At 47.2% G+C, this 23,531-nt stretch overlaps 1 protein-coding gene across 3 annotated transcripts; it reads left to right on the top strand.

The window, feature by feature from the left end:
• The first annotated feature begins 754 nt into the window (after positions 1-754).
• LOC136959031 (rho GTPase-activating protein 29-like) lies at positions 755-21,706 on the top strand. Of its 3 annotated transcripts, none has more exons than XM_067253230.1 (22): positions 755-891; positions 1,328-1,708; positions 9,455-9,598; positions 12,690-12,786; positions 13,003-13,075; positions 13,374-13,434; positions 14,168-14,317; positions 14,570-14,634; positions 14,724-14,834; positions 14,930-15,010; positions 15,226-15,378; positions 15,583-15,720; positions 15,914-16,089; positions 16,946-17,118; positions 17,652-17,780; positions 17,890-17,988; positions 18,455-18,618; positions 19,021-19,209; positions 19,314-19,451; positions 19,585-19,817; positions 19,926-20,235; positions 20,416-21,706. In XM_067253230.1, exons 2-22 carry the CDS (start codon positions 1,432-1,434, stop codon positions 21,517-21,519), a joined length of 4,065 nt encoding a protein of 1,354 aa, XP_067109331.1. In that variant the 5' UTR covers positions 755-891; positions 1,328-1,431; the 3' UTR covers positions 21,520-21,706. The 3 variants fall into 3 exon arrangements, with proteins under 3 accessions (XP_067109331.1, XP_067109330.1, XP_067109332.1); XM_067253229.1 differs by having other exon boundaries at positions 15,223-15,378; XM_067253231.1 differs by lacking the exons at positions 755-891; positions 1,328-1,708; positions 9,455-9,598 and adding an exon at positions 11,850-12,270 and having other exon boundaries at positions 15,223-15,378.
• Positions 21,707-23,531: the final 1,825 nt, after the last annotated feature.

Raw genomic sequence — 23,531 nt, 5'->3', positions numbered from 1 at the left:
CACATTGCAAATGTGCAGGCAGTATAGACTATCAGTTAACACATTAATTTATGGAACAAAATTCGTACACACTAATGGCAAGTAAAATATTATTATTCGGAAGAAACTCGCTGCAGACCAGAAGACCAATCAGAAGGAGCTGGGACGCAAAGAGAGCAAGCCAAACTGGAGGCCAATTCTTTTTATTTTTTCATTATTTTATGTAGAAATGCTTATCCAAACAACGTCAATCGCGACACTACACTCCGTTGAATTAGTAAGAGGACACATGCCGAATATGAACTTTGCAGAGTGCACGGTACTTGAGCTGGTCGTGGGAAATTTAAATTCGTACACACACACACACACACACACACACACACACACATTCCCGGCATTATTGGAGATATATTGGACCTGTGTGGGATGTAGGCCTACGAGTCTGCGCTAGGTGGCAGTATCGATTCTTCTAATCTGTGATCGCAGCAATGTTTGTGTAGGTTACAATGTGGTATAATGTTAGATAGTAGCATACTGTAGTTTACAATAATCAATGAGATGTCAAGTCAACGCACTTTTACAAAACTGTTCCTGACAGAGTTTATAGGGATTGACAATGTTGCATTACATCCACATTCTTGCATCTAAATTCGAATCCATCTAGTGAGAAGAGAGAGATAGCCAGTCAAAAGTTGTCGGCATGGTCACGTGACAGAAGACCGTCGGGTATAGTAAACGGTGATTGTGCCGAGAGGATCGTAGAGAACTTCTCTGTCGAACGAATAAAGTGACATGTTATTTTAGACAACCAAGCCAATTCTGTTGCCATACTATGTATATTTGAAACCCGCAGGATATATAATGATCGCTATTCTCATAATGTCGTTGCAATGTCACTAAACTACAAAGCAGGTGAGTTTTGATTTGTTTTCTTCTTTGAGATAGATGTTTGTTCGAGAGACATGGTATGCCAACTAGGCAGTCTCAATGGTGGGGATTTGTCCGTTCGAATACATAGGCAATCTTTATTTTGTAGCGAAAATGTTTAGTTTTGTAAAAAAAAAACCACTTGAACAATTACATACGTTAGGCAATTTAGGGGCACACAGTAAATTCAATCTGTCGTTATGTTATCTTTTATGTCATTCAGAAAAAAATGTGGTGTTAGAAAAGTAGGTAACAGCTTTGTTTACCTTTTGTATTACACTTTAACGCTAAACCCATCAATATAGTTTGAACTTATAAATTGTTATAGTTACCATATGATTATAAAATCATAACTAGCTATTAAACCGTTATAAAATGCAGTTTATGTACAACGCTCTCATCTCCCTCTTCTTTATGACAGAACCAGCCATCCTGGGACAGCAGGAGAGTGATCTCAGGGGCTAGCACGACCTGGTGCACTCTGGGTAGTGTGTCCGGGTCTGGCTGCAGCACTTTGCCGCTGGTATGTTACGGAAGAGCAGCAGCAGTGGAGGGATTAAGCGGCCCCAGGGTCCGTCACACCTCTCTAACCCCCACACTGGGTCTCTGTCGGCTGGCTCCACTAAGACCTGGGACATGGGTCGCAGCTCCAGGATCTCCAACCCTCTCATTAGTATGGGGCTGGAGCAACATGTCTTGGGTGCCCCAGGGGTGGACCCGGACTATGTCATGCAGCTGGTAAACGATGTGCGCAAGTTTGCAGATGTCTTGCTCAACCTCAAAGAAGCATTTAATTCAAAAGGTGAGTTTGGTATCTCTTCAAATATGGTGATTGTTGAGCTTTTTGAAAGACAGGTGGGTACATGTGAGAAATGCAAGATGATGGACAGTGCCCACTGCCCACTACGTGCAAGCCCTCCAAGAATCGGCGTGTGTGAGTGCGTAGACTGAGCTTGACCCCAAGCCGTGTTCCTGTGTTTATGCCGTGCCAGCAAGACTCCAACCTGTTGAGTGTCCGTTTAGAGAGGGTTGACGGCCTCTCTGCTGACACCTCCACACACACTCTGTCCTGTAGGTCACTGACATGTGCGCCCCCCCCCCCCCCCCCCACCCTTTGGAAGAACTCCAACTTGTGCTGTGTGTTACTGAGCTGCCACACACAGAAAACCTTGTCAAGGAAGGATGGCTTCATCCAAAATACATATGGGATCATCATATGTGGCCTCTCTGGTGGCTTTGGCTGTTTGTTTTCTGAAAACATGGTGTTATTGTTTTACTATCTGTAGGCCTAATCATTATTCAAGCTAGAGCGTGTCAAAATCTAGGCTGTACCTCATTTTCATACATTTCTTATCTATCTTTGTGGTATTTTAGCAGACATTTCAGTTTCCTGTACTTCACCTTTTCCATATTTCCTGCACCTCTCAAATTGGTAGGTTTAAACTAAAGCCAGGTGTCTTAGAGCCCCTTGAGACTCCACTCTAGGTAACGGACTGATGCAAATAGGTAATCAGGGAGCTTGTTGAGATTTTTTTGTTTTGCCAACATCTCTGAGTCAGACCGAGGTGGTCATTCTCTTCTGTCACTTACAGGTCTAGACAGCACATTTTGTTCTAGATAGCTATGTCCCGATTGATGGTTAACCCAAACAAATCAGATCCTTTTTAATGTGTCATTGGTGTGTGTGTGGGGAATATCTCTCATTCCCAGAAGGTCTCGACCTTGTCCACTTTTTGTGTGTGAAGGGGTGGGATCGTAATTGGATTGGATTAATGGCCTCTTTGTTATGGTCTGTGTTGGGCACATAGGTTAGCTTGGGCCAGAAAAAGCATGGCAAACAATGAACTGTGTTGACCTACAGTAGCTCTCTGTAAAAGGCTAACACACATGGAACAGACATGCCCACTAGCATAGCGTAAGTCCTACTGACAAACTGTCTTTATTCTGTGTTTAAGATGTTTGTATACTGAGGTACTGTTCAAAAGCCATATCGAAATCAGAATTCCTTTCTAGCCATGTGGAGCCTGTTCATGCTCTGTTGTTCCAATGAGTGATGAGCAGCATGTGTCAGCGTTCTCGGTCCTGAGGCCAAACAAGCAGAAATCAGCATGGTTCCATGTGGCTGGAGAAGAAATGAGAGGGGCAGGGACAGTGGGAGGATGAGGGGAGGAAGGCACATGCCAGCTCTTGTGTTATTCTTTTCATATTTTCAACAGGTTTGTCACTGGAGGACGGTGTGAAAGTTGCACTCGCCGTTCACTGAAAGACAGGCGTTTCCTAAGGATCCATAGCAAGTTTCGATTCCAGTAAAAGCAAGATGTTTTTTTTTCTTCTTTTTCTTTTAGCGGGAGGCAGGGTTTTCTATTCTCCTCGCAACTCTTGTGGGGGAGACGTGCATTAGCTTATCCCCCCCCTCCCTGCAGCCTGTAACTGGCCTACGCACACACACAGGCCGAGGCTCACTGGGGGATCGTATCAGTGACTGCAAAACGCGCTTGAGTCTGACTCACCACATCCATTCCTCCCACAGGGCTTCACCTACCAGTTCCACAGGTCAGATCAGTGGGTAGATTTCCTCAGTTATCGGCCTTCTCAGCCACACTGTAGGAATGGTGCACCATCCTGACCGTTTGGTGCTGGTCTATTCATTAATGCAACTCCAGGAGAGGAATGTGGGTCTAGTGACCGATCAGATGACCTTCTGTCCCCAGTCACACTTGTCCCTAGCTGGTCTACTGCTTGTCCCACAAGCACGCGGCATTGTTGACCCCCTGGCCTTTTTCGGCCACATCTCTCTCACAGTTGACTCAGGTGGCTGAGCGGTGAGGGAGTCGGGCTAGTAATCCGAAGGTTGCCAGTTCGATTCCCGGCCGTGCCAACTGACGTTGTGTCCTTGAGCAAGGCACTTCACCCTACTTGCCTCGGGGGAATGTCCCTGTACTTACTGTAAGTCGCTCTGGATAAGAGCGTCTGCTAAATGACTAAATGTAAAATGTAAATGTAGTTGAAGATCACACAATTGATACTTCCATTCACTACAACTCCATCAAGGCAAATACCTGTAGTGATGTGACCTTTCTTTTCAGGACTCGTCTACCCAATACAAACAGCCTTACCCGTAGTTGGGAACCATTTTCTTCCGGCATCCCCGGCATGGCGTAATGGAGTCATAGTGTTCAGAAGGGGTATTTATCCACTGTAGCAACGTGTAGATCTGTGGCTTTGAAAAGACATGGAACGGTTTTGATGGGGATGAAAAGAGTGTTCCACACAGACAGGCTGCCCTCCCCCTCCCATCCCCCCTCTCTCCTGCATGCTCTACATTCCTTTCGAACAAATGTTCACTTGTAGCTGTAGCACCTTCAAATGACTGATGGTAGGTGTGAGACGCCCACCACTCCGAGCATTTTTATTTTCGTCGTATTTTCATCATTTTTGATGCTTTCACTGATTCAATATGCTTTGTTTTTTGTTTTGGTTTATTTTGTCTCAGTAACAGTTTGTCATCACTTTTCTAACGTATTGGGTTTCAGAGAATGGTTACTAGAACCCCCCTAGACTGAAGGGTTTAAGAGAAGAGTGGACTCTAACTGACTTGTATTGTAATAATAACTCTGTCATACTGGGCCAATATAAGCTAAGCCACTCTGTTAAACTGGCGTTGTCTGTTTGAGTTCGGTCCAATGGACAATATTTTTTTAATAGTTTTTTCTAGCCCTATTCCTGTTTCAATATTTTTTCTGTGATTTGACTTTATTCTTACCAGAATTGAATATCATCCCCACCCATTGTTCATCACGTTTAGAGAGTGCTGCTTACTTACTGCTTAAACAATATTGTAAAATATGATGTGATTAAGCCAAGTGAATTCCTTGCCTATGTCAGTGTGATTGAGAAATGCATTGATTTATAGCCACATTCCAACAGTAGGTCAGTGATCTGGCTACCTAGGGCTCTCTGCTCCTGAATACTCAGGGACACAAAGCGTAGCTAGCTCATATCAGGTAGAACCAACAGGGCTTCACACCAACACTATCATTTACATTGCAGGATTAGGCAAATATGTCACTCAGTGGTTTGTACACTATTTGCACAAAATATATAGGGCATAGTTGACACAAAAACATGTCTAGTTGGTGTTGTCTCACATTAGGCCTATGCCTAGTTTTTATCTTTCACAATGTTGACGAAATAACCTGAAAATGCCTGACCACGTTAAAGCAATGTCATGTTCAAGACACTCATGTCCTCGGTTCATTTGAAATATCTTGAATTCTTTTCCCCGGCCTGTGTCATCGTGACACTGATAAGATCTGGCGCTGCTCCAGTTCAGTTGTATTGTTCTGTCTCACACTTTGGGCTGAAGATGACTTCATTCTTCACAGCCTTTATTAGAAGGACAAGCCCTGCCGTAACTGTTTGTTATGACATGTTTTGGGGCTACATCCCATTCCTCACCCCCCTCCAGAAACCCCACTGTCCGCTTAAGTGACCACCCTACAAATAGCTGCAGGTGGTGCTTTTAACCGAAAGAAAAGACCTAGGCCTCACGTATAATGGTTTAATGGCTTGCTGCTCTTAAGAGAAAGACAGGAAAGATTTGTGGGCCAGTAACTTTCCCTGTGATGCCGAGGGATGTTTCAGAGCGAGCCTGTGGTCGGGCGTGTTTCCTGAGGTGGGGATTTACGGTTATGGGCCCAGAATCTTGGCTCTGGAGATTGGTCACAGCAAGGGGGCGGATAGGCCTATATAGCAAGCTTAGGGACCCATCCCTGGAAGTGACTGTAGACCTGTAGAAGGGATAGCCTGTGTGCCCAGATGCTGATCTCCTCAATATGGTGACTCAGGAATTGTAATCGTCTATACTGTCTGAGCCAGATCTCTCAATGTTCTCCTCAATTTGTTATTACTGGCTATAACCTACAGACTTTGGTTCTAACTTAACCACTTAAAGGTGTAACAAATAAACACCTCTACACTTATCAGCATAGCCCTCTTTTGTTTATTAAGTCGTTGGTACTCTGTCAGATTCATGTCTGATTTGTGCCAGAGGTGGTGTTAGCCGTTCATGTATGGGAACGGGAAACCTTTGGACTGTTTAATAGTCCAGCACAGGGAGTTAGTTGGTTTGGAGCAGGTACTTATTGACGGCCCTTGTCATGTGTGGAGGCATCTCTGTCTCAGTTTCCAAACAAGGTAAAACATGAGCGCACCAAGGCGACACCCAGCTAAGCTGCATTTGTTTGGACAGTAGAGGAAATGACTGTTTGGAGACGTGCTCCTGACCAAACAATTCCACCTGTTATAGATCAGGTTGCAGAGTTCAATGCCTACTAGAGTTGTCTTATCGTGAATATTCCTTTCACAAGTCATCCGTTTACAGCAGGTTGTTACTGTTGCTATAGTGTCACTGACCAGGAATGAGGTGGATGGATACAGGTCTGGAGGCAATCAGATCCCACAAACTCAGCCGCTGGACGTGGGAGTGAGGGGCTCCTTTTCCCCGAGTGATCCAGTCAGGGAAGCACCAGTAGGCTTCATGCAGGAGGTTGAGATGTCTCATGCGATGTCAGCAAAGCCCCACGGCCCTTTTTCAGGAAGTGAGTCGCCACGCATTACTGGCAAGCCTAGTTTCATGTCAAACGGGTACGTGTTCTGACAAGCCAGTTGATTGCCTGTTGTTCTACCGCCTGCAGCCCCCTGGCAATCCCATCTGAGGGGAACGTTTACTTTAGCCTTTCCTTAAGCAGAGCGTAACGGGACAATAGGCTCTCGCCTCAAGTGTAGGACCTGTACAGATAAGATTGGCCTCGTCCCTTCTTGGTACAGTATAGTTCGGCTCTTTGTTGGACCCTCGTTGAAAGTGTCCAGTGGTTCAAGGCGCTGAGAGAAGGGGCGGGCCCAGGGGCTATGGTGTGATCTTGGGGGGAAACAAACATGGAACAGACTGAGCGTGAAGCGTGGCTAGGAGGCCAGACCGTCCCTCCCCACAGAGAAAGACAAGGGGGCCTTTAGCTGTGGTGGAGTTGGCAGGGGGTCTTCCTTTAAACAATATGTCGTAGCCTAACCCTCATCTGAGGTGACCCCACAACGGCCAGGCCCCCATCATCGTGGACACATTTCCAGTGATCTTTTGATGCCATTGTTGTGACAGTACCAATTTACAGCAGGGCTTTGGATAGCATGTTATTAAGGGCGGGGTGACAATGAGTCTAGTCACTACTGATTTGACTGTTCCCCCTGCTGTCTTGTGTTCTACTGAGCGTTTTGCTAGATCTAAACAGTTGAAACGGATTGGCGATTATAATCATATGAAATATTGTTCCCCCTGCTGTCTTGTGTTCTACTGAGCGTTTTGCTAGATCTAAACAGTTGAAACGGATTGGCGATTATAATCATGTGAAACATTGTGCGTATGTTCCCAGGCCCATGTTCCCTCCCCTGCTGTTCAAATTCCCAACCAGTATTCGAATCTCTAACTTGTCTCACCTAATTGTGTTAGTATTTATTTTCTTTCTCCGCATACAATACTCTTTTTAGGTGAAAGGGGAAGGGATACGGCATCAATTAAGGAATCACACCCAAGTCGTAAGACCTGTCAGTTCTTCTCTCAGTACGCTGAGAACTAGTTGTTTCCCAACACCCTCTGAATCCTCTTCAGTCTTACCGAAACAATAGCTTGAATAAAACGTATCTTCATTTCGAAAGGGGAAATGGGTGATTCCACACTGCAGCTGTGATAGGAATTCTTTATTTGACCGTCACTAGTCATGACCCACTGTTGTCATTCAAAATGCCATTCTGATGTGGGTCCATCATTAAGTCCTATATGCTAATGGGACCTACACAACTCGTTGATGTGAAAGGCTTCAAACACTTGTGGGCAAGCCCTAAGTATCCAGCTGGACATAAATTAAAAGGCAGGGTAAAACAGGGGTTTGTGCTTAATGAGGGCCTATTGTTGGGTGTTCATAAGGAGGCAGACATCAAAGTGTGAGTGGCAGGGTCATGGACCTTGCCCCCAGGGGCAGCCCTCAAGGCTAGACCCCTGCTCCATTGGCCCTGCCTGTGTAAGCCTGTAATCCTGGAGCTGGCCTGGGTCACATGGTCACCTACCTCACGCAGGCCTCAGATCTTAATGGGAGATCATCCAATGACGTGTTTTACAATAAAGGACATAGAATAGACAATTGAAGGGGAAATGGGAGTCTCCTAGGAACGTGCCCACAATACGAGAAGGTTGAGTCGTAGAAATGATATCCGAACGGTAAGCACTTCAAACTGGAGGAGTTTGATATTGAATTAAAATGATATACAATAGGTTCCTCTGTTGGTGGGTGAACTTTGATGAGGTAGTGTTTCTGCTCTTAAAAATGACAAGGGGAGAAGGGGTGTGGTGATGTTTGGGTGGATGGTTTTGGAATACACATACACACACACACACACACACACACACAGGCTGGCTTTTATTTTCACTCCCCCTGCAATTCCCTTAACTTTCCAATAAATCCAGCCTCTCATCTCATCCTCTTGGCACAGCTTTACAGTCTTAAAAAATAGATGACTGCTGTTTTATCGTGCTTCCAAAACAGTGGGTGAGACATGAACTCACCTATTGTCTAGCGCCAAGCCGTAGCCCTACTACTGATTACTCACCGCCAAGAGAAAAGCCAGCCTCCTTCCTCTTTTAGACCTGTTTCTCCTCACTCTGTATCAGCTAGCTGGCGAGACTGCAGGGGAGGCATACCTCTCATAGCAAACTGAGAGAGACAGAGCATGCTCTGTCACGTGACCGAGGCAAGTTAACCGCAAGGATATTATGAACACATTGGTGTGCTTCTCTTTTTGCAGTTAGCTTCTTTTTTTTGGTCACCGGTCAAAAGAAGAACTGGAATAGGTTCCCTATGTTCCTTAGTTGCATGGTTAAATAACTGTGCTTCCTAGTTTATTTGATGAAAGTCCCTTTGTATTTGTATGTTCGCTATTTCAACTTTACTAGAAACGTCTGACCATACCAAAGTGTATCTTTATTCTACAATTTGAACCCATGCAATGTAGCATGCAGATGGTGGGCATTACAGTCTAAGTATAGGCTCTCGCTCGGTAGTTGTCTGTTGATATAGGCATATCCTTTTTGTTGTTGACGTCTTCAGCGGTGACTAAATGGGCACATTGCAGTTGCATCAGATGCTGGCCCTTGAAGTTTCTGTCAACCACAACTGCTTTTATTTCCTCCAGTGCTGCTTGCGTAACCTCTTCTCAGAGATGCGAGATGCCTGCATCTGACAACTACTTATGTCTGTGATCTGTCTGTCTAAGTAAAGGAATGTGAAGTATTCTTGAAGCCAGGGGACACTAATAAGTGTCTACGTGTTGTCACATCATAGTTCTGATTCAACTTCCAGATTAGTAAAAATGTGGCTTGGTGGCCGAATTCCTAACCTTTTGAGCGTAGCACATTTTTGCCAGTCTTGTCTCTTGGTTTATTGTTTAGCTTGGCTATCAGATTGGTTTGACTTGACACTTTGACCTCTTCATCTGCTTTCAGAAACCCAGGAAGGTCTACACCAGCTGGTCAAAGAGCGCCTAGGTGAGCTGCTCCGAGTCCTCAAGGCTGTCATCAGCAAACACCAGACCCTGAACTCTGTGGACATCCTTGGGGCGGCTGGCACTGTCATAGCTAAGGTCAAAGGTCAGTCAGATGAATACTTTCTGTTGGCTGTTGTTCGACTTTGTTTTGCTCCTGCAGTTGTATGATGTTTCAGAGACCGTTCGGCAAGTGAAACGGATGGTCCTTCTACTAGAGTTGGCACCTCATCTTGTTGCTCCAAGGGCCCAGTGTGAGATGTGATTATTATCTGGTTCAACAAAGGAATCCATTCCAGTCTCCTGAATGAATATAAACTAGAAGAATCCCAACTCGCAAGCTCATCTGCCAGAAATGTGATCCGCTGGGGGGGTTATTCCTCACTTGGCCTGGGAACAAGAATCTCCAGAGTGTGGGCCTAACATTGCTGTAATTTGCATTCCATATGTCTGCTATGGGGCTTCATGGCTTCACGTTTCCCCAGCTTGATTCACGTTCAACAATCAGTCAGAAGTGTGGACCACCTGGTTCTTCACCTCTGTATCTTGTCATCGGAGCAACAGACTAACCCCTTTATAGCTTCCTGATGTTTACCATGGGAGAGGTGTTTAAACAATGCTGAGAATGCAAAAAGGAGACAAAAAAAAGAACACCTCAGTAGAATAACTCTACTGTGAGGTGAGTGACAAGCTCCTCTGTTGAATGGACACAGGACATGTGAACCATAGACGTGTTTCCAGCCAGTGATGCAACTGACAAGACGAGATTTGTTCTCCGTCCATATCTTGTCATTCCAGCCTACATCAATACAATGGCATTCTTGGCCACTAGGGGGTGGGTTATCACCCCACACTCCCATCCTGTGCCTGTCCTGTCAGCTGGCCTATTGGACAACAGAAAACTGACAGAATCAAAGGACCACAGAATAACAGAAAAACGTGACATCAAAGTGGAGTGGATACATCAAATAGTTAGACAAGACACCTTGTAGCTCCTAGTAGCCTATCACTTTGGCACCTGTTTGGTCTGGTTAAATGCTTTCAGTATGACACCTGAGGACTTGGCAAGGTGCCGGGCATTACAGTATGAAAACCAAGCTGTTTTTAGAACATGTAAGCAGCCATTTTTTATGATATATAGATGTTATCTACTGAAACTCCATTCCAAAGGGTGTACCTACAAGCTGTACCACATTTAGCCCCTAAGCTTTAGACAACCATGTGTGCTAAATATTCAGAGATGTTTACCTCAGAGTGGGGCAAGACGTGAAGCTAAAAGCTATTTGTTGCCTCTAAATAGTCTTCTCTGTCTCTTTCTATCCCTCCACATCTTATCCCCACAGACTCTGGCAGGCACAAATCAGACACAGGTTTCTTTCCTGGTCACGTTCCATGAACGTCCCCACCCCCCATTCCACCCACCACCCCACCCCCTTGTCTGAAAATCTCCAGGGTAGTGCAATAAAAGTGTCAACTTTCTCAAGTTATTGAAATTCTTTCCTCTCACGCCCCCTTCATCGGGGTGAGATGCTGGCATCTGTCAGTGTGTATTTATTTACTGCAATCAATCTGCTCCTGGCTCTCCCTTTCAAGAAACCCTTTATTTGCCTACTCTGCTAGCTTTTGTTCGCTCAAAGAAAAAACACTAGTTTAAAGTTACCAGATACCTGTCACATATGATCAGGCTTCACAATATCAAACCACGCACCTGTCACTGAAAGTAGATCAAGACAGAGTGACAGACTGCCACACATGTTGGGGACTCACTCAAAACAGTTCCAGGTTTACTGTCCCACAGAGGACTCGGTGTGAGAAAACAATGGCTTCTGTGCTTGAATGGTGCTTGAATGATGCAGTTCCCATATTTGGGTTGTGACAAGGGGGGCAGCAGAGGGTGGGGGGGGGGGGGCAGAGCTGGGACATTGTTGTGGGAGCACAGGATGTCCTGAGGAAGAAGCCAGCTCTCCTGCAGCCAGGCCTCAGAGTGGCTCTCTAGCATTCAGGAATAAGGAGGCGTGTGGTGGGAGCCTGGTCTCTATCTCTCCTCACTCTCACTCCTGGGGTCCAGCCGGGGTTCCTGATAGGCAGGGAGTGTCCTCCTCCGTCTATGCTAAGGTGACTGAACATTCAGGGGTCCATTGAAGTTGAAGATTGCGTTTGGTGTCATCTCGTCTCAAGAAGATAAATCGGAAGTCTAAAAAGATGTTCTGTGGTAGTGAATTGGAGTCGGGGGCAGCCTAACTGCAGTTTCCACATCCAGGTTGGTGTCAAGAGGCAATGCCACAGACAGTTGGGAGGATAGGTGACGTCGATGGAGGGTGAATCTTAAAGTGGCTGTCTGAACGTTGACTTTGTTGACTTGGTTGTCGAGGAGCTCACGCTGTGTGAGTGTTTCCTGTGGCAAGGAGACAGGAAGCCCTCTGCAAAGTCGGATTTCTTTGCCTGTCTAGAGTTCCTCTGATTGCCTTTCGCAAATGTCCGCTAGCCGACTAAACTATTTCCTGTGAAAGAAAGCTCCTGTACAGAAATTGGAAATAGGGCCTGTCATTTCGAAGAATCGTCAAAGCATTTGGACATGTTCGTTTTTGAAATTCTTTGTGAAAGATAACATCTTAGCCCATTGAGCTTGTGACCTGAGTGGAACCAAACGGATGATCTAGAGAATTGAATTGCCCCTGGATTAAAGAAGAATGTGTTTAACGTCATTCTCTGCAAGTCCTTTTCTGGATTAAAACGAGGCAGAAGAGAAAGCTGTAATATTAATGCCAGTTATACTTGGTGAGCCTGTTTTTTGTGGCATTTGGCAATGATATAAGGTCCCTTCATGAGGAACATGCCTATCGATACCACTTTGACAATCAGCTTTCTGTTTGTATTGGCTATTTAGTGTCGGCACTTTTTACATTTTGTCTAACTTTAGTTTATCAAAACCTTGTTTCCACTGCTGAACTGCAAGAAGCGTTTCCTCAATATACTTACAAACATATTTCTTGAGGACAAACAAGGAAGTTATGTAAAAATACATGCAGTATTTAAAATCATTGGAGAGTGTGTTTTTTTGAAAATGACATTCACTGAAATTATTTTCTGTATCCATTTTGATTTCTTTAGAGACGCATAGAGAATTGTTCTAGAACTGTTGTTGTTGATTGCTTGCTCTTTCTGAATGGGGTTTGTGGTTTTATCACTCTGAACAGGCGTTAACTTCAAGGAAGTAAACCAAGAAAGCAAGAACGCTATATTCAGCGAGATATACACATCCATTGACACTTTGGCATTCACATTTGGCAATGTGTGAGTATAATCCTACTGTACCTTTCAACACTGTTGACTTTTAGCTCTCTGGTAAAACAATTAGTGTAGTTGACCAGACCAACAATGCCAGACCTATTTTGGGAGTAACACGATATGTCAATATCTGTATCTGTAAGAGCAGTGTTGGTACTGTTCAGATGCTGACAGCTATTCATCAGATGTTGAGGCTGGCGTGTGTGTGTTTGGTCCCTTCAGAGTGTCTGACTTCCTTATGGGAGATGTGGACAGTGGCCCAGGTTTGGGGCTCCCCCACACCAGGAGGACCAGGGTGAGACAACACAAACACACGCACACACACCTCGTTAGTTCTTTAATTGGGTGGGGAGAGGGGGGCGGGGGGGGGGGGGGCTCTCTGATCATATTAGACAAAGCCTCGACTTTCAAGGAAAACCCTCAAAGTCCTACTTTCCCCTTGTGGGTGTGTGGCGTTAAGACTTGATGCTGTGAGAGCTTTTTAATCTTCTCTCCTTGTAACATTAAGCATATGTTCAGAATCCACTCTGTAATTATTCTTTTGGGGGGGTTCCGTGTTGTCTGTCGTAATGTGCTTCTCATCTTTTTCCTAGTCTTTTGAGAATCTCTCTGCTAGTTCTGGAGGGTACGCTCCAGAGAAACATGACCTTGCAGGTGAGTGACAGCACCGCAAGCCACTAGGAACACAAAACATTGGCATGGAATGAATGTAATGATTACAAATGGCAGTTATTCAAATAGTTAAACAGCTAGTAGCCCAGGGCTTTAGTGTCAGCTAACCAGCTCACAAATCATTTATCTCTGTGGGCCCTCACATGCCTCAAGTGGTCCCTCCCTTAACCGCGTTCAGACCCCTGTTATTTCTGCTGCAGTTTTCATACTATGTGGTCTTTTTTTCCCTCCTCTGCCTCCGAATGGCTGACATTCTTTGCCTGTTTAGAAGTAGTTCTGTGGGAGATGGGAAACATGTGCGTGTATGTTGAATCAGATGGCAGGCAGCTGGGAGAGGTGCGTGGCAGCCTGCTGGATGGGTTTATGACAGGGCCATGCACGCAAAGGCTCGAAGCTATGTGATGTTTACGAGCCATACCTTCTGAGAGGCACCACTTCCTGATAGCCAAATCTGATGAGAATCTCACTCCTACAGCCAGGACTGGCTGTAGGAGTCAACGCCGTTGACTGGTTTCCTGGGAGCCTAGCGAGCTTCCTGCATGGCACTTTCATATCCTCTTAAACACACTCCTTCTCTCTGTTCCTCATTTGAAACTACTCCTCCATGTCAGATAGCACTCAAACATGAGGACGATTCGGCCTGTTACACGGTAACCGGCTGACCTGGTGTTTGGCTAACTGCCGTCCATGTGACCCCCTCGTTCTCCCACGGCAGGTCCAGAGGTGGCGCTGTCTCTGGAGGAGGAGGTGGACCTGACCCTGCTGAAGAACGACAGCGGGGTGGAGTCAGCGCTGCTCTATGCCAAGGCCTGGTCCAAGTACACCAAAGACCTGCTGGCCTGGGTGGAGAAACGGCTGGCCCTGGGTGAGCTACAAGCTCACACATGATTAACCCCAGCAAACATAGATACTGTACCACTAAACCCTATGCATAAAAGCGATTGTAGAACTACACCAGACATGGTATACAGACTTATTGTATATTTGTCTTATACATCATTCATTAATATAGAGTACAGTTGTTCAGCTGTCTTTGTCGTGGAAGTTGTACATATTTTATATTAACTCCTTTCAAACTTACCTAAAATACATTGATACTTGAACTTTTGTTTTACAGACACTGAATGTGCAAAAAGTTATGCAAAAATGGCAGATTCTGTGAAGTCACTTGCAAGTCAACAGGTAGTGTTTCGTAATATATTAGTACACAGTGCTTCATCTGAAATGAATAGAAGGTGTCACTCATCTCTTTCTTCTCTTGTGGCGCAAAGGTGTTCATGCCATTCACAGACATATATATATCTACCTTCAAAAACGACATTGAGTACAGCCAGCTGCTCCTACAAACCGCTACAGCTCTGCAGACCAATAAGTTTATACAGGTATGAGTGAAACAACCTGAGAAAGGCTTTATATTTGGAATGATTCTTAGTTTTGAATGTTCATTTAAAGCACTGCTCCTCGCTCTGGTCTTCAGCCTCTACTGGCCCGCAAGAATGAACTGGACAAACTGAGGAAGGACATTAAGGAACAATGGCAGCGAGAGCAGAAGAAAATGGTGAGAAAATCAAGTACGGTACTACAGCGCTACATGCCGGGACCGAGTGCGTATCTGTACCTATTTCAGATTTCCGATGTGTTCTCCTTTGACTGCTTGTGTAGAAACGAGGTCATGGTCGTTTCCCCTCAGCTCCTGCAGTGTGTGAGAGCCGTCACACTCTTTAACAGTCTAACTCCTGGGTGTGTGTGTGTGTTCTCTGTGCGGAGCAGCAGGAGGCAGACGTGTGTGTGCGGAAAGCCCGCGTGCTGCAGGCCCAGCGGATCGAGGAGCTCCAGAAGGCCCAGCCCTCCAGCAACCAGGCCCAGGAGGAGCAGCCCAGCGCTGGGAACAAGCAGCAGGAGAAGAGGAGGAGGCTGGAGGAGAAGGTGGGAGTCTGGGAACGACACGGAGGGCCTGGGAGGGGGAAGTCTGAGTGAGGCAGCACCGATGTCTATATAAATAGACAAGGAAAATGGAAAAGGGATGTGTGATGTCTGTTGGTGTGTTTGTGTGCTGATTATAACAGCAAACACAGCCCAGCTAGATGTGTGTGTGTGTTGTTTTTTCCATGGCCTCTCTCCTGTGTCCAGTCTGAGGAGGCCCGGGAGCAGTACAGGGCCTGTGTGGCGGAGGCAAGCGCCAGGAGGAGGGAACTCGCCAACGCCAAGACGGACATCCTCACCCAGATCAGGGAGCTCATCTTTCAGTGTGATCTAACTCTCAAAGCTGTGAGTGTCCAAAATAGAAGACTCTGGCCATTGTTCCTGATACTGGTCTCTCCTGATATGAGTCATGGGCCAAGGCTAAGAAACCCCTTCATGTGACGCGTGGGGTAACAGAATGTTAGTCTGTGCCATCACAGGAAAGCCCTGTCAGCCCATTGGTGAATCATCGTCCCCCTTCCTGCCTCTCGCTGTCCAGGTGACTGTGAACTGGTTCCAGATGCAGCAGGCCCAGGCTGCGGTCCTCCCTGCCCACTACCAGGCCCTGAGCGAGAGCGCCAAGTTGTACGAGCCCGGACAGCGATACGCTCAGTTCGTCCGCAACCTGCCCAGAGAGCCCCTGCACCTGGAGGCTCTCTCCTCAGACAGCCTCAGGTCAGCCTCCTGCCAGAGCCCGGCTCTGTCCTCCCTCAACTGGCTACCAGTTCAGAAGGACTGAGAATGAATGTGTATATTTTAGTAAACATAAACATTTCAGATTTATGAACCCCAGAGGCCAAGTTGTTGAAGGCAAGCTTTAACAATGAACCGCTGTTTTTCATAAACAAAGGTCCGGTTTCGTTTTCACGAGACATCACCCTATCTGAAAGTTAGTAAGTTTTCAATTATACTTTGATTTGTTGTTTATCTGGTTTTGATAGTGAGGCTATCTCAGAAGGTTGAGAAATTCCCTGTGAATTCCCTGTCTTCACTACACTAGACCTGCTGACTTCTCCAATAGGGCAACAATGAGTCAGAGTGTGGGAGGAAGAGAGAGAGAGAGAGAGGTTGAGTGTGAGAGAAACAGAGAGACAGTTGGAGAGAGCAAGCGAGGGAACGAGTAGGGGAGCGAGAGAATACGTGTTGAATTTGTGCCCTTCCTCAGGAAATATCTGTGGTGCAAGCTGAATGCAGTTGAGGAGATTGTGAGCGTGAGATTCTGGCTTGGGTTATAACTGTCCCATATGACTGGTGCTCTCCCTATCAAACCAAGCCAACTATCAGTTGACCACACACACTCCTCAACACAGCACAATGGTGTTAGCCAACACGATGGGCCTCACATTGGACCATATCTTTCTGTGATAATGTGTTGGCCTCTAGCCTGTGGTCACAACAGTCAGCCTGAACCATTACTTCATATCATATTTTTCCCATTTTGTGGTCTTCGTACATGTCAAGTATTTTAGATAACCCGAAATTGTTGATTAGCTTTTTGTGTATTCACGCCATGTCACCCGGCCTCCCTCAGGTTTCCATTCAACAAGCGCTCAGTGGGCAGCAGCCACTCCTCTCACGGGAACCTGTCGCAGGTGTCCGTCACCTCCTGCGACGTCCTGAGCGGGGACGAGGTGGACAGCCCCGTCCACGCCCCTCCAGGCAGGAGCAGAGAGAGGAGGTCCAACAGCAGCACGGACATCCAAGGTTACACAGAGACATTCACAAAAGCTCCACTGTCAAACTGCAACTTCCCCTCCAGTCATTCAGGGACCTTCAGCCCACTTCCCCTGTGAAGTATTTATGTTCCGCTCAGCAACACCAAAAATACTGGAGGCTTTGATAAAGACTCTCATTAAAATTCTATAATTGTCAGTGCTTGCGGAGGCCGAGCTAGGCGAACTCTAAACACGTCTGCCAAGACATGTGGTGGCATGATTAGAGAGTAACCTGGTTGTGACACATGTACTCTCAGGTCAACAGACAGGTTCACAGGTTGATGACTCAACACAGCTCCAGACTCTTCCAAATGAAATTATGCACTTCACTTTGCAGTGGCTTAAATAATTGTAGATTAGTTACATGTTTTGTCCACAAAAAGAAAGGGTTTGGTCTTCTGTAGGAGTCTTTGATCTTCTGTATTTAATTTGAAAATACTGTGTACTTGAATGTATCAATACTAGTACTAGTGAATACTAGATATACAATAATGAGTATGTGTTGTGTTTCCTGTGCTGCAGCTCTGAGAGGGCAGGCCCCTTTACGAGCCTGGGCCTCAGGTAGTCAGGCTGGGGGGATGTGCAGTGACTCTGAGAGCGCCGGAGGCAGCAGCGAGTCCCGCTCCATGGACTCCCCCACCGCCAGCCCAGGTAGGCAGGACGCTGCAGCAGCTCCGGCTGCGTTGCGGTCGCTCTCGGCGGTGCGCGGGCCGCGTGGCCACAGACGCGAGCCTGACGGGTGTCCTCTCTCTCCCCACAGGAGATTTCAAGAGGCGGCTCCCCCGGACGCCCTCCACCGGGACCATGTCCTCCGCTGACGACCTGGACGAGAGGGAGCCTCCGTCGCCCTCGGACAATGGTGAGCGGTGGTCTGGAAATGTGAAAGCAAGCAGGGAAGCTCGTGCGTGCGTGTGTGTGTGTGTGTTGGGGGGGGGGGGGGACTTTCACCGTGACTGAATGTTTTTACACTCTGCACAGCTGCACAGATGGGGTTCATGTTGGTTTTGGCTCAGGGCCTCGGGTCTGTAGTTCCTGTCTCTGAGCTGACCTCTCCCAGTTTGAGAATGTGTTATTTTTATTTTCTCATTGTTATTCAAGGCATCAGGAGCTTGTGGTGTTAAAACCATCATCAATCTTTGTGACTAGTGAACAAAATACATATTTCATTTTTTGAGAAGAACGTTTTTTTGTTTGTATGTTCATCGAGGTTTCATTCACTTCGATGTAACCTGATACTCTTGGACAGAAAATACCCGGTAATGTGAACCGAAGCGCAGCGATCCACACCAGATTGTCGAGTGTCTTGTCTCTCTCCCTGCCTGCAGGTCTAGGTGAGATGGTGACTGAGACGGCCAGCTCCCCAGGACCCTTCAGGAATGCCCAGATGTCCAAGGCAGCCCACACGCACAAGCTGAGGAAGCTGAGAGCTCCGTCCAAGTGCAGGGAGTGTGACAGCCTGGTGGTGTTCCACGGAGCAGAGTGTGAAGAGGTGAAGATGCCCTGTGGGGCATGAGGAACACATCAGCCCGACCGGGGTGTCTTGGGGTGACATGATGCAGCGTTGCTTTGAAATGACAGTCTCTCTCTCTCTCGCTCTCGCTCTCTCTCTCTCTGTCTCGCTCGCTTTCTCTCTCTCTCTGTGTCGCTCTCTCTCTCTCTCTCTCTCTCTGTCTCGCTCGCTTTCTCTCTCTCTCTCTGTGTCTCTCTCTCTCTCTCTCTCTCTCTCTCTCTGTGTCTCTCTCTCTCTCTCTCTCTCTGTGTCTCGCTCGCTTTCTCTCTCTCTCTCTCTCTCTCGCTCGCTTTCTCTCTCTCTCTCTCTCTCTCTCTCTCTCTCTCTCTCTCTCTCTCTCTCTCTCTCTCTCTCTCTCTCTCTCTCTCTCTCTCTGTCCAGTGTTCCCTGGCTGTTCATAAGAAGTGTCTGGAGACCCTGGCCATCCAATGTGGCCATAAGAAGCTGCAGGGCAGACTACATCTGTTTGGTATTGACTTTGCCCAGGCAGCCAAGAACAGCCCTGATGGAATCCCCTTCATCATCAAGAAGTGCACCTCCGAAATCGAGAGCAGGGCCCTGAACATCAAGGTAACGCCCTAGAGAACCAACTTTCTGTGTTCAAGTGCGTCAGAGGATACAAAACAAGTAGAGGACTCACAGGACATGGTGAATGGTGTTTCTCTGTACTAAAGGGGATCTACCGCGTTAACGGGGCAAAGTCCCGCGTGGAGAAGCTCTGTCAGGCGTTTGAGAACGGCAAGGAGCTGGTGGAGCTGTCTGACCTCTCACCCCACGACATCAGCAACGTGCTCAAGCTCTACCTGAGACAGGTGGGCATATAGCAGATTTCACACACACACAAAGTCATTGCGACGTAGAAATTAAGAAGAGACCCCGTTTTAACAACCTGAATGAACATTAATAATTAGCAAACCATATTGGCCTCCTCCCCTGTGTTACCAGCTACCAGAGCCCCTGATCCTGTACCGCTACTACAACGACTTCATCGGGCTGGCCAAGGAGACCCAGAGGGTGATGGTGGACGATGCGGAGGCAGCCAGGCGAGCAGAGCCGGGGGACAAGCCCAGCATCAGCATCAAGCTCAACAGGGTCGTCTTCAAGATCCGAGACCTGCTGCGTCAGCTGCCCCCAGGACACTACAAGACCCTACGCTTCCTGGTGGCACACCTGCACAGGTGAGACACACACACACGTGCGCACACACACACATATATAGTCCCTGACACAAAGCCTAACTCTAGAAGCCGTTTGGGTACTTTAAGAAACAACTGTGTCTCCCACAGGGTGTCGGAGCAGGCAGAGGAGAACAAGATGACAGCCAGCAACCTGGGCATCATCTTCGGCCCCACCCTGGTGAAGCCCCGGCAGGCAGACGCCGAGGTGTCCCTCTCCTCCCTGGTGGACTACCCCTACCAGGCCCTGATGGTGGAGCTGCTCATACGCTACTTCCAGATGATCTTCGACGTGTCCCCCGGGGCGACCTCGCCCTCCCACCACCCGCCCGGGGCGGAGCAGGCCTCCCCCAGACTCACCCCCCAGGAGAAGGAGCAGAGGCTGAGCAGGCATTCCACCTCCCTGCTCGACATCAAAGAGGTGAGGGGGCTTTTTGAAACCATTTCCATCTTTTTCGCTCGGACGCGATCCGAGTCGACTCGACTCGGGTCGTCCTCGTTTCTGTGGATTCGAGAAACGTAAAGCACCGAGCGGCCTGAAAAGTGTGACCATCGCCACGATGTCGTCGCGTTGATTTGGAATGCTTGTGTTTCTCCACAGAGCGCCAAGGTCTACAAGCGGCACTCGTCCGTGATCCCCTCGTCGCACATCCAGGACGAGGTGAGGGGGCTCCCGCCCGGCCCCGAGAAGAGAGAGGCGGTCGCCACCATGGACAGGCTCAACGGCCTCCAGTCCTCCGCGGCCCCTGATGTCCAGAGGTCCACTCTGGTGTTTGGGCGACCCAGCCTCAACCCCCTCCCCTCCTCCTCCTCCTCCACCGCCCCCCGCGTCCAACTCCGTGCCCAGCGCTCCCGGCTCGTCTCTCGGCCAATCAGCATGCCCCTGGAGCGCCTTCCCGCCCCGGCCCAGGTCAGCGAGAGGAACGGCCGCAACGTGTCCGAGTGTGACTCCTCCTCCGTCCCCACCTCCACCATCCAGGAGTGTCCGGAGCCGGAGAAGCCTCGCCCCAGTGGCTCCTCCAGGGTCAGCACCTACTACATCACTCCCTTCATCGACACGCAGGCCATACAGAGGAGGACCTGGGAGAGGAAGTACAAACACTACGACGTCACTCCCAGGACCGCCATGATTGTCAACAACCTGCCATCAGCTAAGCCCGGGGCCCTGTCGGGGAAGACTTTGCCCTCGTCATCCTCGTTCTCTGGACCCACTGCTTCCTCTTCCTCTGCAGGCCCCGCCCCCTACCCCAACCCCCAAGGCCCCTACACAGCGTCGGTCAAGGCCGATAAGTACGACACTGAGAACTCTGCCAGTGAGGCGAGCGCCTCGGTGAAAGCCCCCATCTCATTCCGGGCTCCCCGGACTCTGCAGCCGCCTCCAGGGACCTTCTATAAGCCCCCTGCCTCCTCAGGCAGCTGGGCGAGGCAGCAGGGGGGCTCCGGGGCCTCCTCTAACCCCCCTCCCAACACCTCCACTCCCGCCCCCCCTCAGACCCGTCTTCAGACACACGACTCCCCGGACAGCTCCGCTGGCCCTGAGGTCACGACCTCCGCTATCTTGTCGGCTCCCGAGTCGCCTCCCCAGTCTCCGAGCCCCGGCAGCCCTGAGGAGCTGCTGGGCTCGAGCGAAGCCAAGCCCCTGTTCCAGAGACTGCGAACCCGCCGTCTGCAGGAACTGGAACACAGGGAGGCCCACTTTGTCTGAAGCTTCCAATCATTTGGACGATTTGTATATGAACTGTGTTTCTGTGCCATGTTCTAAATGTCCGAAGAAAAAATAATAATTTCCTGAACTGTTTTATCATCAGAGATGGTGGCTTAAAGTGAGAGCAGGCTTGTGTATATGAACCATGAAAGTGTTACATCTGTAAATATACTTGTGTATGTATATATATATATATATATATATATATATATATATATATATATACATACATGTGCTGCATGTTAAAGTCTCATAGTTATCTTAAACATGCAGTCAACACACCCATTATCCCAATTGTTTGTGCCAGTCATCCCACACCACCACCCTGGATTTCAGATGAGAACACTGTCAAATATAGATGTTTTAATGTTTTATTTGTAAAGTTATACAGTGCATGTAATTGTGTAATTTCTTGTTCCATATTAAATATTTTACTGTTACCATGCAATGCACTTATTCAATGCAGGTTCAAAACGACTAACATTGGCTTCAATGTTTGAAATGGTTTAAATGGCATAACAGAATTTTCTATAAGTATTTTTATAATCATGATCAAAGATCTATCATTCCTGCTTTTTTGTACCAGTCTGTCCAGAATAAAGGGGGATTGGTACATTAGGTTCTGTATGTAAACTCATGTATCTGTTTACGTTTTATATACTTTAGTTCCAAACTGCACATTATGACATTGATTTGTTAATGAAGTTATTGTGACTAAAAAGAAACAATATGCAAAAACATCTTGCTGCATATTAAAAGTATAGTTGAAACTCAACTTACGTTCATCGTGAATTTATTTTTCTGTTTAGCTGAAATACATGTTTTTAACACTGACACACATTACTTTCAAACATGTAGATTTTTATTGGAATGGTAATGTCATGAGTAAATGATCCATCAAGATTAAACTGTCTGGATGTCTACAGTTGTAGCATTTACTAGCAGAGTAGCCCACACTTAATAATACAAATGTGTCAGACAGAAAAGATTTTTGAGTGGGACTGACCCTACTCCCATGATGCACCTGGGTCCCAGCAGGTTGAAGTGATTATATTCCCCTGACAAGCCTCTTCTCAGTCTCCCAGCCTAATGAGATATGTCAGCTGTCCAGCTCATCAGAGCTGCTCACACAGTGACTCACCTCAGGCTGACAGAACCAGACAAACTCTCTCTAAAACACCCATGTTCACAACAAAACCAACCTCCACCTCCCTGGAATGACTACAAATACACACATTCAGACACCAAAACCCATGTTCCTTGAAGAATTTCACAAGGTATGGCACAAAATGGATGACTGTTGTCTTTTTAGTGCCTGGCTGCTTGTCCATGTTGAGCTGAGAGATTAAAGCAATCAGATTAGGAGCGTTGACAGACCTGGCGGTGGGTCGCAGAGGCATGTGAATAGTGCTGGAAGGAGCTCTTACATATTCGTACGTCTGTGATGTTGTGTCTTTTAACCTCTTTCCCTAGATGTCGTACGACTTCTACATTTTTCTAATAGAGGTAAGGTCCTGTCTTTTTTTCCGTGCTGGCCGACCTTGTGTAGAAAGGAGTTGTCTAGAATGAGATGGGTGGTGATATAGCTGTTGGAGGAGCCATCTGGTGTGCGTCAGTGGTGTGTGACAGGTCTATCAAACACAACAATAGAAACACATTTAGGTTTCAATAAACTCAATATGACTAGTAGGTTTCTGTGTTCAGTCAAAGGATATTTATATTTAGAAAACTAGAAACTACAATTTGAAGAAACTATAATTCATACAATTCAAGTACTCTTCCTGTTTGTTCTCTGGAATGACTAGAATGTTATTTCAAAGGGTGTCCTCAATCAGTCTATTTTATCCAGCCTTGATTACCATTGGCGTAAACAAGATTAACATGGAATATTCTTACCTGTCAGACATAATGACAGCCCCTTGAATCCTGTGTGTACAGTCAATCCTGCCTAATCTATGGGTCATATTACTCAAAGCTACTCACTTATACTCCACTGTTCTCTCACATCTCAC

This window comes from Osmerus mordax, chromosome 16, assembly GCF_038355195.1.
Source record: "Osmerus mordax isolate fOsmMor3 chromosome 16, fOsmMor3.pri, whole genome shotgun sequence".
NCBI lineage: Eukaryota > Metazoa > Chordata > Actinopteri > Osmeriformes > Osmeridae > Osmerus > Osmerus mordax.
Note: the sequence above shows the minus strand (reverse complement) of the source record. Positions and strands in the feature narration are given on the sequence as shown.